We start from the raw sequence: 20221 nt of genomic DNA, 5'->3' as shown, positions 1-20221 counted from the left end.
CTCACTGTGTCAGCAGGCACATGCACTCTCTGAACTAACTTAGAAATGTTTGTGCAGGCTGTCAAGCCACGTGAAGCAAACACAAGCACAGAGGAAGAGAAGATAATGGAATGTTCCATGATAGACACCAAAGAGAACGTCGGTACCAAAACAGCCAGTATTAAGGAGTACCACACAGGCCTCCCTTAGAAGTGACCACACTACATCCAATGAGGATCTTCCAGGCTTCCTCTGCGGAAGTGACAGAAGCAGCTAAGTAATACATGTGCTGAGACATGTTCCACATATTTATTTCACAAATAAGGAAACTAAGTAATAAAAGCTTAAGTGACTTGCCCAGTGGCCACATCTACTAGGGATGTGAAATGAGATGAAACCCAACGTCAAATTACAAACCTCGCCCTCACGTGCACATTTAAATAATGAAACCAAACATTTTTCGTCTCTAGTGTCAGAACAGCCAGAGCTTTCTGGTGTTCAGATGCAGAAGGTTATTGAATTGCTACTGAGATCCCCATTAAGGACAAAGAATTAAAACAAGAGAGAAATGACTAGGGAGGGCCACCCTTTCTCTGGTGCATATAAGGTGCATTTTAAACGATGGCCAATTTTAGTTTTCAAACACTACCTGTGATTATGTTTTGTTAAATATTGTTCATGTGTTCAAGAAAAATTAGAAGCTATTTGTCTGCAGTAGAAATGGGTGGTCGGGGGAAAGTTAATAAAACCAGCAAACGGCAAAAGCATGGGGGACGAGTATTTATAAGGGCTCAAGTTTACATTAAAGTCGAGACAACTATGTTAAGAAATGAAAGAATTAATTATGAACTGGGGCTGGGAGCATAATGTGTTTCCATGCTTGTATGTCGCTGAGTGACAATTTTGCAGATGAATTTTCTACTGAATCATCTTGGTTTTTACTGCTCCGGTTAACAGATTCCAACTGTCTATGAGCAGAGGTTTAGTGAGCATACACTGTTTTCTCTTAAATTAAAAAGAAATGAAATACACCACTGGTTTGGGAATTTATTAACTCAACCATTTAAAAAAGAAAATGACTGTATCAAAGGACTTTTAATTACCTGCCCTCACTTTCATACAATTTCCAGTATAAGAGCCAGAGGTCCACTCAAGAATATTAATGCTCACATCATCCTCAGAAATCTCTGGCTTTATGGTTTCCCTTTTCTAACGCTGTCAATACTTGTAATGAGCTGAGGGGTGTGCCTCTGCACAGGACAGAACAAGCCCAGACTCGCGTTGATCATCCGAAGCCCAGTGGTAACTGAGATTCACAGTGCAGACAGTCGGCTAACTCTCCCGAGGCTCCCGGCAGCTCTGCGTACCACAGCGCAGCCACGACAAGCCTTCTCAGCCATAGGCACAAGTGCAGACACACACAAGTGTGCCCTCATGCTTCTGCAAGCATTCAAGAACATTTTTCCTAAGCTGCTTTGATATAGCAGTCCATCCCACAGACCCCAGGCCAACGTATACACAGAAAACAAAAAAAAATAAATTCTCTACAAAACTAGAATTCTAAGGAACCCTTCAATTCTCAGATGATGCTGCAGGAAGAGAAAGTAAGAGAGAGACAGAGAGAAAGATAACATGTGAATGTGATAGATGTATGCATGTGCAGTGTGAGCATGTGTACCTGTGTGCATGAATGAATGTGTGAATGCATGCACCCACATGCAAGCACATGTGAGTATCTGTGTATAGGTATACGTGTGAGCGTGTGTGTCTGTGTGAGAATGAGCATGTTTAGTTGCAGTATGGGCATTATGTGTGTGTACATGCACAGGAGTATACATATGTATCAATATGTGTTTGTGTGCATGCATTCAGGAATACATACTAATGTGCACTTACATGTGTGCATCTGTGCGGTGGTTGCTAGGAGAAAAACCAGTGTCTCGCGTGACCTCGCCAATAGCATTTCTCCTAAAGAAATGAGGGTAGGCTATTTCTATTGAGACAGAAAGTAGATTTTTCTAATTCACAAAGTTGATTCTCCCTCACCAGGTAAGTGCATAAGACAAATGTCTGAAGTCGAAGTTCATACTAATAAACTACACTCTGAAAGGTCCATACTAACTCCACTGATATTAATGCTACTTACTTTTCCCACTGTGTCATGCATGAAATACACTGTAGTCTTATGTACGCCTACTTGGACTGGGTATCATAACCACAGAAATGAGATAAAATAAATGCCAATGATCAGCTAAACTGCCACAAGATCATAGAGTGTGCATCAATCAATGGAGTATGCTGGCTTTCACTAGATACAGACCCTTTTAGAACTTCATAAAGTCTAAGAGACGTCTTTTATTTTCCCAGAGAATCTTGCACACCCACAAAATCGAGCATAAAAGTTGTGGTTGCTAGCAGCTAGAAATGTTTTAGGGGCTAAAAAGAGTGAATTGATAAAATCTGAATCAGCTGGTGAATGATCAGACTCATGGCTTGTGTGCTGTGAGGCCACCCACTCAGGATGGAAATCTACTGTGGCCAGCCGCAGGCCCAGGATCAGGCTCTGGTGTTGGAATGGACACAGCTCTGTGGTGGCTCTATATTTCTGGGAACATGGGGCTGCACAAACTCTTTTCACTCTTTCTCCATTCATCAGAAATGCAAGAGACACAGATAACCAGCAGCCCCTCTTCCCAGGCTGCTTTCTTTTGTTTGACTGTTCTCTATCTGCTCTGCTCTTATGTGGCTGTTGTAAAGCTAAACTTTCAGAAAGAAACATCCTTCATCTGTATCTGTGCGTTCTTCAGTTGTTATAATCCCAACCATTACGATAATCACCTGTCTTTAAATATTAGTTTACTGAGGTAGAACATTGAGCCTCTCCTCTGTTGATTAGCACACGTCTAAGGCTCTGAGGCTCGCTCGCTCTCTCTCTCTCTCTCTCTCTCTCTCTCTCTCTCTCTCTCTCTCTCTCTCTCTCTCTGAACTTACATGGTGATTTCAAACGTTGCAGCAGAACTTTGGACTTGTGCACCTAATATGCCTGGGGTTGAGCACTCTTGCCAAAGGAAGAGAGGTGTCTGAATTGCAGTGACCAAAGCTGGGAAAGGGCCAGCTCCGTCTGCTACAGAGAACTACAAGGGCTGTCAAGAACTGAGAAGGAGCTGGTGTGACCCTCCCTGCCCCCAGTAGCTAAGTCCTGAGAAGTGGCTGGTAGCTTTACCTAGCCATATTCTTACTGCCATAATCTGAACATGCCGAAAAGGATGGACAGACCTCAGTGAGATGCTATTGTCTCCACACAATTCTCAGGCAAGGGCCCGAGTTCCTCTGCTGATCCCTTCTGGTCCTCCCCTAGCTCAGGTTGAGTTTAATAATCTCTGCCTGCTGATATACACAAGCACTGGAGTTCCCAAGAAAGGGGAAGTGAGGCTCATGCAGGGCTACCATGTAGCTATGTTTTATGAATCCAGTCCTGAAGACACTGGCAAGAAATCCTCCCTTGAGGGATGTGAATGCCAGACAGTGTCAGGAGGTAAGACATAGTGCAAGAAGCCCAGCCTGCCTCAGAGCAGGCTGCCTATTGATCCTGGGATTCATAGGGCTATGCTATGTCAATGAGATACACCTTCCTCCAGCTGAGTTAGTTGAGAAGTAGATGAAAATGTCACAGTTTTGCACAGGGAAATGATTCTGTAATAAAGGAGCAAGTGAGCGTGAAGTGCTTTCCTGTGGATAAGGGGTTAATCTGGTGACTTGAACTAAGCCAGCCATTCTGCACAGGTTCCTTGTGTCTATCTTGCAGGCTGTAGAAATACTTTATTTTTAAAGAATTTCAGTGAATATATACAAACTCTGTGAGATACATCTTAACAACAAAGATTTTATCTATATCCTCAATGTCCATGCTCACTAACAGGTTTCCAGGTCTGAAAGGGAAAGAAAGTAAACTAGTTGTTAAAATTGATTTCGAATTTACATATTATTTATTTTCTCTTCAAATTGCTACCTACCAACATATCAGTCAAGGGATGTGGAGGAGGGGTGGCGCTCTTTTGTTTCTTGGATTACTTTGTATCATAATAAAATAATCAATTAATATTTAATGTTCCTATTACCTCACACAGTTATTTATGTGGTGGAAATCATCAAAACCCACATCCCCAGCTATTTAACACAAGGATAATAGGTTTCTGGCCATAGTCATCCTATTACCCAGTCACACACCAGACCTTCCTTCTGGATCAATTTCTTACCTGTCTGACTGAGGTTCATTAAAAATAACTCTTAATGTTGACTCTGTACCAAATGCCCAAGATTCACATCTTAGCCTCAATTGTTACTCCTCAGAATACAGAGAAGCAAGGTCTGTAAACACAACATACAAAGTTTCCTTGTAAGACCTTGAAACTGTCACCGAGATGCAGGAATCACTGGAGATAAGAATGTGTCCCCTTCTGCACCCAGTTTTATACATTGAATCAACTATTACAAAGACAGAGGCTGACACACAGGTACAATATGCTGCTGGTCACAATCATTCTATTATCCAGATACACACCAGACCTTCCCTTCTGTCTCAACTTCTTACCTGTCTGGCTAAGCTGAATTAAAAATATCTGACCAAGCTCCAAGCTATTTTAGAGTGTAGAGAAAAGAATCTAGAATGTCCTCCAAGGCTCTAACTGTGGGTTCACTGTCTCAAGGATAAGACAATATAAACCCAGCTCACTGCTGGGGTGTTCGGGTGACCTAGGCGTCCCCTCAGCTTGAGTATGGCATCCCTTAAAACCAGTTCTATAAAACCTACCTTCTTTCTATTCACATACAGTCTTCAAATAAGATCATCTTTTTTTCTCTCTCTCAGTTTCCTTGTTCATGTTTTTCCCTTACCCAGAAGGGATCTCTAATCATGTATGCTTGTTCAGATCTACATTCAGGGCATGGCACCAGCAGGCATTTAGCTTCAGAGCCTTTGAACAACACTCTAGCCTGCAGTTGTCTATTACATTAGTTCTTAGGAACAGCCATTTCAGCCTATTATTGTGGTTGTTGTTGTTGTTGTTATTATTATTATTATTATTATTACAGTGTAGTGCTAGGTAGCTAAGTACCCAGTGAGAGCTTTGTAAACAAGGGGAGGTAAGAATGAGACCTCTAAAAGTCCTACATTTTAAAGACTTATTTTTATTTAAATGTGCGTGAAGGGGTTTGTGCACCTGTGAGTGCAGTGCCTACAGTGGCCAGAAGAGGGCATAAGAACTCCTTGATGCAGAGTTAAAGTTGTGAAATGCCTGGTAAGGGTGCTAACAAGTGATCTTGGGTCCTCTCACAGCGGGAAGTGTTCTTCTGCACTTGAGCCATCTCTCCATCCATGAGAAATAATTTCTTAGGCCCTAATGTCTGCCTACTGAATCCTGCTCACCCAGTATCTCTATAAACATGAACATATTGTTCATGGATACTGTGTGCATGTGCTTGGGTTTAGTGAACATCGTCTCAAGCTTCACTCTAATATCTGGGGGTAGGCAGTCCTTGAGAATTGCAGCTTCTAGAGATAAGCAGATCTGGACTCAATTCTGCTGACACTGAGAAACAAAGTACAATCCCGGGGGGGGGGGAGAAAGAAAGAAAGAAAGAAACTATTTTAGTCACTGCTCCATCAACTTTAAATGATAGTACCAGGTAATTTCATTTCACTTGCAGAGTCCTTGTGAGCATAGAGTAGAAAATGCATTTAAGACATTATACACAATATACACATCTCTCTCTATTTATTGTCCTATCTACATCAGCATTTATCATTAGTTAAACTGTATATTAGTCTCTCTATGCACCATATCTAACCTTCCATCCCTACATCTGTCATTTATTTATCTGTCTATCATCTGTTATCTGTGATATATTCATCTTGCTGTGGTCCTCTCTCACCTACTTATCTACCACCTACCTATAACTTTATCATGTATGTATATATCAATGATCTGTCTATAGATGTTTGTCATATATCTATGTGGCAATAATTTACCTATCATCTGTGTATATCGATCATCTGACTATCAATCCTTAATCTATGCTTTATGATGCATCCTTTTTGCAACCATCTACCACTTTTAACCTTCTACCTTTTAATCTATCACCTTTTTGTCTCCTATCTTTCTACTTATACATGTAACCATTTATTATACATTATTGACATATTTACCCACCATATATCTATATATTTAATCCATGTGTCCTTCAACTACCACCTAACCATCATATATATATGTGTGTGTATATATATACATATATATATACATATATGTGTGTGTGATGTTAATCAATTTAATAATTTTGAGACAAAAACAAATATGTCAGAATTTCTTAGAACTCATTATAAGTAACATATAGCTTTGGGTCTCATTAGAAATGTATTAAATAGAATTATATTAATTGTTCTGTCCATAGATGAAGTAAATAATACCAGACAAGATGAGTATTTTGAGTTACTGGCTCAAACTTTTCTGTACTGATCAGAAGTCTTAAAAGAGAAACTTTTGAAGAAATTCAAATACTCCATGTGGACAACTTTAGGAAGAGACTTATAAATACTTTCATTAGGACTACAAAGTTAAATTCAGTAACTGAATGCATTAATTGGAATATGTAACTTATTGTTCCCACATTCATTATGTTGTTTAATCCCCCATGTACAAATAATAATAAACAAGGTTTATTTGAAAGTATTGCCCAAAATTTCCTGCACTCCATGCCCACATTAAGGCCATTGCCAAGGTTATCTTATTTTTGTCAGATCTTAGAACTTTGGACAATTTCCTCACTCCAAGCCAGTGAATGTAAATTAAAATTTCAATCAGCAATCTGTTAATGCTAAAAAAAAAAAAGTCTAATTTAGGAACACAGTGCTACTTTACGGACCAGAGGGAAATGCTTTAATAGTTGATTTAGTGCTTTTATCTAAATTCAATTTCCATTAAATATCTTGGATAACATATTAACATTTTTAACTGTTTAGATTAACATTAATTAGATTGTTTCCTTTGTGGAAATTACTACATCTGTTGTCTCTTCAATACAGCAGTACTAGAGTAAAAGAAAATCTATCTCATTTTTAAAAAGTAATGTAAATCACACATTGGAAACTGTGGTAGATCTTTTTGGTCACCACACTGGCCCCGCCTTCTCTCACGCAGATATATTTTTTCTGTGTTTGCATTCACCAATCTTGCATGGGTGGGTAAGAGGTGCCTCCCGTCCCTGGGTACTTGAGCTATCAATGAAGGAGGGGAGCTATCAGTGTGAGCTCTGCTCTCTTTCCAGTAACTTCTCTCATCTGCACTCTTATATAAGGTTGGTAAAAGTCCTTGATGTGCAGTGATAAATAATTATTATATTAATGTTTTAACTATTGCATAAAATTGGTTTAGTGATGACAAATTTGTGTATTTCACAAATATTTTTTTAAATTAGTTTTGTGGTTTTTGGTAATTATCAGATAAATTATTCACCATATGAAATATACAAAAATATTTACATATTCTAAAACCATATTCAAGTTAGCATATACCTATGCACTTTTCCAGTTATATTTCCTTATGATCCTGACCCAAAGAAGAAATAATTTCTAACAGAAAAAAATTATTGATACGTTAAAAACTATATTATCATCCTTCATGACAATGAATAAAACCCACAGCAGACCAGAAAGAGTTGATCAAAGGGAGTCACGTGACCATCATCACTCAACTCCAAAGGTTTCTATCTTAGAGATGGGTAATCAGAGAAATACATGAAATATACACATGGACTTTGTCAGGAAAGAGTGTAGAATTGCCAGGGTTCCTAGACCTTTGACACATTGTCTATGAACAGATAGCTTTAAAAATGTAAAAGTAAGTAAGCTCAGAAGATACAAACTCACTGATGTGGAGGTGTTCTTCAGAAGGTGATTCAGGGATCAAAGGATAATGGCAATTGTAACTAAATTTTAAAGTTAATCTCTCTTAGAGGCAGAGGGGATGGGGAGGGGGTAAGGAAATTGTGGAGGGGAGACCAAAAAGGGGGAAAATATTTGAAATATAAATAAATAAAATAATTGATAAAACATTAATCTAACCATTGACCATAAATCGGCCTACTACTGCCCAAAGACTATGTTACCTCTTAACATACGCAACAGTGTTTATATCTCTTTACCAACTGACACTGGTCTATATGGAAGTGTAGTGACCTCACAAATGAGTCTGGCAGAGCAGGCTGGTATCCACAACATTATTGCATGGGTCACTTAAGCTAAATATGTTAACAAGTCTTTGTATAACTCCGCATGGTTGTATTACACTATAGTATACTGTTACATAGCCCATTACAACCAGTTTACTGCATTCCAATTAAGTTCGGTTAAATCAACCAAGTGCAGGGTTGAACTTTCCACAAAGAACATGCATGCACATGTACTCAGTATTAGAGCAAACCGTGACACATGTAAAGCAAACCAGGTGGGTGACTGAAAGTCACTAATAGCTCCACCCACAATTTACTTTTCTTAACTCACAGTCACCAGAGTTCACGTAACTCACAACTGATAGCTCGTATATTACACAGGAACGAAAATTAAATACCTCTGTGCCAAAGTAAATTACACACATCTGAGGCCTCCTGCTCACAGGTACCCAGTTCAATTACTTCAAATCTAACACAGAGACAATCATTTCCTTAGCCAAAGTCCACTGGTCTTCTGTTACATCTACACCAAAACACCTTAAAACTGACAACAACACCTTAAAGTATAGAACCGCCAATCTGACGGCAAGCCCAAAACTGAAATTCTACTGCTTTGCAAGAGACAAACAAGAGGGAGGCCAAATTCATTTCTAAACTAAAAATTCTAACTTTGGCAAAAATTCCTCACTTCATGAGATGACCATACTTCAATCCTGGTTAAGAGTTGTGTTGCTGAGGAAACCCTTTTAGTCAGGCTCTTCTGTGTTAAAAACAAATGCTTTACAATGATGTAGCCCCGCCAATTAATTTGTATGAGTAATCTTCAGATGTTACCATTGTAATCAACCGAACAATCTGATTCGCAAGTTCAAACCAATAAGGGACAATTTAACATTCTTTGGCAAATATAAGAAGGCAATGTTGAATCGGCTTGACAATGTATTAAAGGACGGTCAAGTACTTCCTCATTACAACCCATCTGCATCTGCGTCAGTATCTCACAGCAGCATTCAGCAGATAGATGAACAACATGCCAAGTGCCGGCCGACTCCTACCTTCATACATGGCCTTGAAACCCTGTGCGCTCACTGCGAAGTCCGTGGTGAACCAGAGCGTGAGGAGCGACCCGGTGCTCACGATGGAAGAAGGCAGCTGGAATCCTGACAGCCTGGATTTGGGAGATAGATAAGGAGTCAGAAAATCTTCAGTTAAATGCTTAAAGTACACACGTTTGCCAGTTGGAGCTGGTTTACTGACGTTCCTTGATAATGTTTTGTTTGTCCCAAGTGGCTTTTATTTTGAGGCTCAGGCTAAACTCGAAGTGGTCTTTCTTCTGTCTTAGGCTTCTGAATGCTGGGATTACAGATACAACACCATGCTCTGCTTTAGTCTCTTCTCAATTATGTTACCTTTTTCAAAGTGACGTCATCAAAGACTTAGGTAGCCATTGTAAGAGTATTGCATGTTAACGTATTTGCTTACTTGAATAACTTTTGAGAAAATTCCTTGTGAAAGAACTGTTCACTGGAGTCTTCCGCAGAATGGATTAGGGCTACATAGTACTATACAATGCTTTCCCATATGAGATGTGACACCCCACATGTGCTTTACTGTATGCAACAGGACATCCACCTGCACATGCTTTACTGTGTGAGATGGGACACCCCACACATCCTTATGTGTTCAGTCGCCATTCGATGCTTTTCACATCTAACACGGCATCTGTTTGTGCTTATATTTACTCCAAAGAAATTGTGGTTTCTCTAGAGGAGAAGCTGTAAGCTTATCACTGCTCACAATGAAACTCAGTTACCATCCTCAGAAACCTCATCATTGATATTAACATTAACACATTAACATTTATTTTCAAGGTAAAGTCTTTGGTTGGTGAGAAATGTTTTTCCAACTACCACTATGTTTGAGTAATTTTTAAAATGATCGGAGCTAAGGAAGAATATATTAGTGACTACATATGTGTAGTACCTTGAAAACCAACACATTTATAAAAGGTCAAAGGAAACTAGAACAGACGATACTTCATGTAAATTGATAACTAAAGATATCCAGTTGTAGATATATGTGGTAGGAGCATAGCCAGCACACTAAGCAGTCATGCAGAAGGTCGAGCACATGGGTACCCTCTTCAGGAGGGATTCTGGTTTGCTAGTTAGCTTGCACTGGTAGTGACCTTATTATGGCTGCTGAAAATTATGGAATCAATGGTCTAGATGGACTCAAGATAATCTACTATTAGCAATAATAGCATGATAATTTATTAATAAGATGACAGAACTAATAGGCTTGAGAATAATATTATATTCAAATGAGCAAATGACGATTATTATACAAACATGAATCATGCTTATTTTGTTTTCCCTTAATGTTATTTGTGTCAGCTTTTGTTTCATTTAGAAAAATTAGCTCTCAGGCTAAGAAATGATTCAATCTGCAAAGTGTTTGAAGACCTAAGTTCAGACCTTAGCACCTAAAAAAAAGCAGTTGTGTATACGGTAAGTCCATACATATGTCAGAACTGGGAACAGGGAGATACGCGTAGCTCACAGACCATATCCTTGGGTTCCAGGTTCAGTGAAAGATCTAGTGTCAAAAATTAAATGAGTGGATGATTGAAAAAGATACCCAACCTTAACTTTCAGTCTCCATGTGTATGTATAAGATATGATATGAACACATATACAGCATATACTTCACATGACTGCAAAACAACTGTATTTAAATCCTTTATTATGGATGGTCAATAGGAGAACTGCCAAACTCAATCTCATCCCAGTACAATAATAATACAAAAAAGAAAGAAAGAAAGAAAGAAAGAAAGAAAGAGAGAGAGAGAAAGAAAGGAAAGGAGGAGGAAAGAAAAGAATAGGAAAAGAAAGGAAAGAAAAGGAAAGGAAAAAATAGGTAAAGACACAATCAGGAACAAAACTATAAGCCAATATCTCCAGAATGCATACTGAATACAGGCATATCTCAAAAGGTCATCTGCAGTTAGGTTGGCTTTATCATGGAGATTCATGGATGGTTCAACATATGTCAAGAAATAAAAGTAATACATCAGAGAAGCAGACTCAAAGTCAAAAATCACATGATCATCTCAACAGATGCAGAAAAAGCCTTTGATACAGTGCACCACTCTGTCATAATAAGAGTTCCATAGAGAGTAGGCCTGGAGATAACATAGGTTAACGTAATAAATAGTACATAGTCACAGCCAACAGTCTCAATGGAGAAAAGTCTGAGAAATCCTATAAAATCAGTAAGAAGAAAATGCCATCCATATTTCCTACTCCTTTTCAATACAGAGCTTTAAGCATTATCTACAGCAAAATGAAAAAGAAAAATTAAAGGGACACAAACAGGAAAATAAATCAAATCATCCTGATTTGCATAATATATGGTATGCATGAGAGATCTCAAAAATTCTGCCAGAAAATTAGAAATGATTGAAAATTTCACATAACGATTCTTAGGAGTCAATTTCATGTAAAGTGTAAATGGGTCAAAATGTGCACGTGTGTATGTGAAAATGAAACGAGCTAAAAAGATGTCCAGCACCCATGATGGTTTTGTAAATAGAGACAAAATTATTCTAAACATAATGTGGCAAAGAAACAAGGAAAGAACAAGGAATTAGCAGCATCATTTCCAGGGCTTGTGTTACAGCTAACGGAATGAAAACCATCTGGTAAGGATCTGTTGAAAGCGGTGAACAGTGGATCAACACAGGAAGCATGACATGGACCTCCATGAGCATACCTGACTCCTGTTTTGAAAAATTTCAAAATCAGTCAATGAGAAATTCAACAACTGTGTCTCCATGAGCAAAAACTGTCCTAGAGCCAGTAAATACTTTTATAATACCATGACCCACAAGTAGAAACCTAAAATGTGAAATTATACGACTTTTTATTAAAAACAGGTCAAGTCTTTAAGACCCATGGTATGGAAAGAGTCCCTTTGTGTTATACTACATTTATCATCCAGGAGAGGGAAGTAAATAAATTGGATTTCATAAAACTTTAAAACTTTGCTTTATGAAATACCCTATTGAGAGGATCCAAAGACATTCAACAGCCTGAGAGAAGACATTTGCGAGCCAATTATCTGGACAAGTTAAATTATCTAGAATATATAAGACTCAACAGTAAAAGAAACAAGCAATACAATTAGAAAAGTGGGAAAATACACAGAAATCAGGTCCTCGTTTGCTTTCTTTTGCTGTGATAAAATAAGGAGCAAAACCAACTTGGGAAAGAAAGGATTATTGTAGTTTAAAGACCACAGTCAAGCATCAAGGGAAGCCAGCCCAAGCATGAACCAGAAGGCAGGAACTGAAGCAGAGGCTGTGGAGGAAAGCTACTTTTTGGCTTCTACCACATTATCAACTCCCTTTCTTAAAGCTCTTCCTAAGGACAGTGCTGCCCACAGTGGGCTACACCTTCCTACATCAATTAGAAGTCAAGAAATTGCCCCCAAAGACATAAGCACAAGGCAATGGGATGGTGACGATTTCTCTTCCCAGTTTGTCTGGTTGATGAGTAAAATTAGCCCTCGCTCTTCAAATCGCAGACAGAAGACAGATAGATAGCAAAGAAGTCCATAGCAAATATATTACGCAACATATAGGCACTAGAAAAAATGTGATTCAAACCAGGACAACCTAACATGGCGCTATCAGAGGGGCTGAAAGGAAAAGCATGAATCCAAAGCTGTTGACAGGGCAGAGAAAACCTCACGGGTTTCTAGCTAATGTGGGAAGTGGTGCCGTCACTTTGGAAAACAGTTTGCCAGTGTCTTAAAAAAATAAACGAGAAGCTGGAGAGATGTCTCAGCGCTGAAAGGCAAAGATCCTAATCTGAGTACGGCCCCCACACCAGGCTCGCAAGGATTGTCTGTAACTCCATCTCCAGAGGATTCGTGCCCTTTCTCAGCCTCTGTAGACACCTGCCCATGCCTGACATACACTCCCAATCAAAAATAAATCAATGAAGGAATAGGTAACTTTGAAATAAACATGTAAAATAAATGAGTAATCAATGCTTATCAAACTTAGTTGTTTTTCTTGGAAGTTACCCAACAAAACTTCTACTAGCGATGTGAATGTCATTTATATGTAGCTAATATTCTGGTCATGTCAGTATACTGTGACTTAGTAGGACATTAGAACTAGGGAAGAGGGTTAGTGGAGGGTTACTAAAATTTTGCTATGAGACTACCAACTTCTAAATAGCAAATAGCTTAGTGAGCACAGGTCAGAATGGTTTGAGACTTTCAAAAATATTAATATAATAATTAATATTATTAATCAATAATAAGTAATATAAGTAAAATAATCACTTACTAGAAAATCCCAATGTACAGTTAATAACAACAATTTCTTCATTAACTTTCAAGTGATAGATGAAACAGAAGCACTGAGAATCTTCTATTTCAAACTAAATCATCTTTAAACCTTTAAATACATATTTCATTCATCGTGTCACTTTGGACCATGATATATACCAGGCTTGCATGCCCATGGGCCACATTATTTTTCATTGTAATTAAACTGCCTTAAAAGGAAATAAGCAAGACAAAGCACAGAGCTGTCCAGTTTTGCCAGTTTCATTTTTATGTATCAAAGTCGATCTCAGCAAGGACATGTAAACACTGGTGGAGAGAACTTCTCTAGGAATCAAAGCATCGTTTGCAACAACTGTGAGGAGAGTGTAGAATGACCTCTCTCCTTCCCCATGGTCATCACCTTGCTCATGCCTTGACTCTTGCCACCATGTTTTACATTAGATGCTGCAAGTCATCCACTGCTATGCCTTGCTGGCCCATAGATGAGAGACGGGAAGGGAAGTTCTTTACCCAGTGCTAAACTCCAAGCAACAGCTCCCGCTGCAGAAAGCCACCTTGTCAATCTTGTAAAAGCATCAGGCTTCTGTCCAGTTCCCAGTTGAACTAGTGGCAGGGATAGAATGATCAGGTAAGTGGATCTGCTAGGACGGTGACAAAAAAATCGACGGTGACAACAAATCGATTTCATTCTTAGAAGAAAAGTATAGTCGTTGTCAATCGAAACATACTGTTCACTCTGTCTTTTCTAGAAGGATCCCATTGTCCTGTAGGATCTCTTTTATATTTCCACTCGGGAGAAACCAATTTCCCTCTCGCATGGCAGCGATCTTGGTGACAGATAGCTCATGCCTGTCAACATGAGTAATTGTAAAAGAAAGCAGGGCTGACTGTTGGTAACATCTCCCTACTCCAGGTACGCGTTCACTCAGGAGAAGCATGGATTTGAAAATCGAACAAGTTTATTCTTCTTCTATTTCTCAAAATAATTACTGAGATGAAGAGAGTAGTAGAACTATACCTAAAATATTTTGCACTATAGTATCATCTGGTACACACAAGGCACACGAGTGTGGGAATCCAGAGGGACAGAAGTAGTAATGTTGGACTAAACAACAAATTCAAGGAGAACCTAAGAATGGGAGAAAAAGGGAGCTGGTGATGTTTAAGTCTGCTTAAATAACGGGGGAGCAATTAGTCTACAAGACAGAAAAGCACTCCTGAATTATACAATGTATATATTTTATAATCAGTATTTGTGATTTTAAAATGTCAATTATATTTAAAACTAAGGCTTAGTTAAATGTCAAGTGCATATTTTAAGTAAATTAGGAAATATCACTAAATCAAATCATCTTCCAGAGAACATAATCGCTTAAAGGAAAATATCCATAAGCCAAATGTAGCTAAGGTGACATTAATATTCAATATTTAATCTCCTCACATTCCAGGTCATACCCCAATGTAAAGATCCTTAGAATATAGCTTAAAGGAAGGGGTAGACCAACAAAGGTACTTGCTTAAGACTAACTTTTCATCAAGATGTTCCTATGTGCTAGGAGAATGCTTCCGTGGGTGGAAAATATCTGTATTTCTCACAAGAAAGTCAATGTTGTAGGAACTAGACTTTTATAAATTCATCTCTTCATAATACACCCATAAGTTGGCTCAAATGCATGCTCCCCAGAAGTGTTTCCAGGTGACATGTTTTCAAAAAACAACCATCCATATATTTTTTTTTCTTGCTAGTTTTTTTTATCCTGTATTTTACTTAAGTACTTCATTTGACCATGCATTTTACTATACCTTTAATTTTAAATAAATATTCATTACTTAAAACATTGAGCAGTTACCAACTAAAACATATTATACTTAATGTCACCCAATGTAAACTCCCCTGCTATGGATTGAGGTAGAAACATTATGTTTCCTTCAATTCTTGTTTTTAAAAAAAACCTTCTGAAACTCTTGAGGCATAAACAACCAGTCTCTTGGTACAGTATTCTTTTTGCCCTGAGACCTCCATGACTATTGATATTAGCACATTGGGGTCCCTTATCTTGTTTAAATGGCAGGCTTCTGAAATGACAAACTTCTGCTTTCTCTCTTCTTTCCTCCCTCCCGCGCCACACCTGTCTTTATCTAGTGTGATTCAGTTGTCTGCTTATTCTTTTATATAACATCAATCCTGCCTTATCAGTTCCATGCTGTAATTATCAACAGTCCCAGAGTCTTGGGAAAAGCATTGTACTGTGCAAAGTCTCACAGGGACAAAAGCTTAAGAAAAGGCGGTATTACTAGGACTCCAGTCACTTAAATTTGAAGTGCACACAATGAAACCAGAAGGACATCGGCTTTGTACAAGGAAAGCCAGTGTTTCTTATTTATAGTCCACGCATTTATACCCCTTGCCCGGGACTTCCCAGGAACCAAAGCCCTCTGGACAGTAATGTATTACCTCCTAAGCACCAATCCTGATTTGTTAGTGCCAACTAGAAATGGGTTTAGTATTCATTTTTGGAGTGAGATCTGAGACTAGGATCTGTGTTTCTGTCTACATGAATACAGAAGGAAAAAAGAAACATAGGTAATTATGCCCAAACCCTTCATTTTTTGATCATCAAGTTTCTCTTTATAGATTTGCTTTTGTCTTTTACATGTGTATGTTCAGGTGTTTGTGTTCATATAAGAATGCATATCTGTGTGCAAACAAAATATGTCTCATATGACTGAGGAAAAAAATCTTTCTTCTCTTTGGATATAGTCATAAACAAGGTGAGTTCTGTGTTTTGGCAATGCTTCCTGGCAAGGAAGAAAGAGGCTAGCTTATAGAATCTGTAGATTCTGCAGTAGATCATAAATTATAATAGAACCGGCCTCAATACATTTCATAAGGAGCCAATACACACTTCCCGGGAAGGCAGAGAAGATATAGAGAAAAGATTTGACCTGAGAAAGGAGGGAGGACAGAGTGGTAGCCCCCTTTTGACATACTCAAGGATTGAATCTGAAAATTTTAAGGAAGTACTGGTTTGGTGGGGGTGGGTGATGTAGGATTAAGGGCATTTGCTCACATCCATGTACAGCAATCATAGGATGCCTGCAACCTGGGACCTGGATCCTTTAGACATCTCTATGACAATAGCTGTTCCTTTGATCGGAACTGAACCTTCTTGCCCCTGCAGTTTTCCTAATCCAAGAGTTCTATGGCCACCTACATACAAACTGAATAGGGACAAGCTGGAACTACAGAGACAATGTGAGACGAGCTCTGAGCCCACAGTCTTTGCCTCCACTGTCATTGTGACGGAAACATGCCCGCTACTGCAGACAACTTCAGATCATAAGAAAGGGGGTGCCGTTCCATGAAAACTGCTGATCCCATTGGCAAGTTCCTGCCCTACCCTATCCTGGGTGGCTTCTTGTCTTCCCATAGACCCTGTGAGACCTTTCATCTTGTTGGAGGTGATTTAGAACACTAGGGAAATCTTAGTCTGTACTAAGTAAAATTATCTCCTAAGCCTTAGGACCTAAGGGGATTCTCTCTCTGCTGAGCACCACTGTCTAATAAAAGTGCCTCTGAAAAAAAATAAAATAAAATAATTTCCTCAAATTGCATTCAAGACAAATTTGCCAAGAATTAATCTCACTGATCTTTTCTCTCCATCCCTGCACCGAGTTATTTTGAGAAAGTTATTTCACAATTACAGTGTCTGTGAGATGCTATTAGAAGCAAAGATCTAAACAGATTTTGCCCCCAAGCAGGAAATAACATCCTGTTCAAGTGGCTCTGTTATGGCAACAGAGCCTTTTAGAAATTACATTAAAATGGCCCAGTGTCCCTCACACCCACTGCCTGCTTCACTCACTGCTATCCACTCCTCACTGGGGCCCTCCACCTGAGTGATAAGAACCCCCAGATTGTCTTTCTAGTGAAGAATCCATTAGTTGGGTTTTCATATCAAGATCTCCTTTCAAGCTGTTTGCGTCTAGATAGGCCCCTTTTCCATGTTAAGATTTCAGATAAGCCCCATGCTACTTCAGTGTACCTCGCTGGGCCTGCTGGATTTCCTCCTGAGAGTGGCTGTTTAATACTAATCTTACACGCAATGTGGTGTGGGAACAGAGGTAAAGCGCTAACTGATTTCCCTGTGGGCAAGCCAAGGGAAAAGGCAGCCACTTCTGAGTGCTTAGGCCGAAATAACTTTAAGAAGAGTAAAATGGGTCAAATATGCCTAATAACTCTAGGCAAATTTGTTTCACTGTGCTATCTGATAAGATTGATTTCAAAGTTTAAATTTCCCTTCGTAATTATAAATCTAACTTACACAAATATAGAAACTGCAATTTTATTGATAACACTTACTGTAGGGAGAATTATACACAACATACAATAAACATAAACACACACATGCATGTTATTACATTCACTTGAATTCACACACATAACCACACACAAGCTCATATTACACAATTGAATAAGCATGCACACAAACGTGTACATACCACATATATACATAGCATGTATATGTATAACATATATGGTTTATATACATATATGTAATACACACATACATGATCATTCATGCCAATACTTGTAGAGTTGAAGTAGAGAGAAAGAGAGATGGAAAAAAGAGACCAGATGTGAAATAATCTTTCTCAGGGCAGCTTCCTGAGGTCTGATTGGAACACCTACGCAAGCCTGGAACCATTCAAAAGATTGACAGCTGTAAATCTGGATGGGGTGAAGGAGAGGGAAGCAGATACTAACTGAAAAGAGAGAAATCATAAAAGGGTTGAAGTCAGAAATAGAGAGCCTGATATAAGATTTAAAGAAATTATTTTAACAATTCAGAAGCCTAAGACATTTGGAGAGCCTGATGTCACCCCTAAATGCGACTGACAACTCCCGAGTTCTCAAAACATGCGAGAGAAAGTATTTGTGAAGCTCTTCTGTTAATTTTCTCAGTGGAATGAATTATATTAATGTAGTTTTTCGACATGTGAATAGTTGGAATCCATTAGTTAAAGAGGGAATTACCTGAAATATCTAGCATATTTAAGAAGCCAAAACATTATCCACCTTTACTTGGGTCTTTGTATTTCTGAATGTGTTCTCAGATGGTTTGTAAAGTTACCTAACTAGTTCTCTTAAAGTTCATGGATAGGAATAGACAAAGCTTGACCATAATTTAGTATACTGAGATTGTGTGATACAGAACACACACACACACACACACACACACACACACACACACACACAGATATAATACATACAATGTATATATATATATATAGATATATATATACAATTTCTTGTACACTATCAACTGCATATGTGTTATATAATATACCAGGGATATCACTGCCTCTTCCTCTAAGCTACTTCTCAGATGAAAGATCTGAGAACAGGAGAGACTGGATCTCATGCCGTACACTGCTTATAGAATTCAGTTTCCTGGCTATCAACTGAGTGATTATTTCAGGTCAAAGTAATTTTCACATTGTATTGATTTTCTAGGGCCAGAGTCTAGTGAGGTGGAGTAGTCATGGACTCCCCAGCTGTAATGCTGGCTAATTCTGTGCACATTCACTAGCCCCCAGCCATTGCCTCTGACACTGCAAGTAGGAAAACCACATCTTAGAGCAAATGGCTAACTTAGGAGGAAACCACAGGGGTAACTACCAGAGACAAGATTCCTTCCAGGAGTCTTTCTCCAGGCATGGCAGGAACTAATCATTTCATGCTTAAGACAGATTTCAGGAATGGACTGCAGGCTTTATGAAAATGCACATGGAAAACACTTTTACCTAAAGACTGGAGGCTGACCCGAAAATCTGGGCTTCAACTGAATGGCATGGATCAAATTTCTGAAAGAAAACTATAAAGAACATCGATAATAAGACAACATACAATTTAAAGTTGTGGGTGCATAAGTGTGTAAGTGTCATAAACATGTGATGTTCTATCCATGTGATGGGGGACTGTGTGTATTTGTGAACACACTGCAGAGGGCAGAAGAAAACCTCAAGCGCTCTACCTAGGATTTCACTCTTTGATCCCTAGAGACACAGTCTCATAATGAACCTGGAGCCAGGCTAATGGCCATCAAGCCTCAGTGATCCACCTGTGCGGTTGCAAGCATGGGCAACTCTACCCAGCAGCTTATATTGTTGCTGGGATTCAAGCTCGGGTTCTTATGCTTCCTCTGAAACAAGCAAATGCACTTATCCGTTCACCATCTCTCCAGCTGCACAATTCACCCTTGAAGCAGAAGAGTGGACACATCTGTCGCCAAGCCCTGAGAGGGAAATGCTTGTCTGGCCAGCAGGTGCACTGCAGAGGGAAGAGGTCTTCTGCATCCCTGTTCAGCTGGGTTCTATGGACAGCAGCAGGCTGGAACAGGAAGCAATCAATTTACTAAAGCCACTTCTCTCCTCCTAGCTTTGTTAAAAGGAAGTTGATGTACTTCGTTTTCTTTATATTCAAACCTGCCCTTGTCTGAAAGAGCTAAAGCTTCCTCATTTGTACTCACTCACTAGGGATGGGAAGATGTAAATTTCCCATCTTTTGATTGAGAAAGACTATTTATTCCCTCACATTCTTATGAATTTAAAGATGGGGTTTGACATTTGCATACATTTACCTCTCTCTCTT

General features: G+C 38.9%; 1 protein-coding gene across 2 annotated transcripts in view; it reads right to left on the bottom strand.

Moving 5' to 3' along the window:
• The window catches only part of Csmd1 (CUB and Sushi multiple domains 1), a 1600162-nt gene that overhangs the window by 1095224 nt on the left and 484717 nt on the right, over window positions 1-20221 (bottom strand). For both annotated transcript variants that reach the window (XM_039094737.2, NM_001037327.2), the window contains exon 3: window positions 9261-9373. In XM_039094737.2, the coding sequence (XP_038950665.1) occupies window positions 9261-9373 (113 nt within the window). The remainder of the gene's footprint in view (window positions 1-9260; window positions 9374-20221) is intronic.

The sequence above is a fragment of the Rattus norvegicus genome, chromosome 16, assembly GCF_036323735.1.
Source record: "Rattus norvegicus strain BN/NHsdMcwi chromosome 16, GRCr8, whole genome shotgun sequence".
Classification (NCBI taxonomy): domain Eukaryota; kingdom Metazoa; phylum Chordata; class Mammalia; order Rodentia; family Muridae; genus Rattus; species Rattus norvegicus.
Note: the sequence above shows the minus strand (reverse complement) of the source record. Positions and strands in the feature narration are given on the sequence as shown.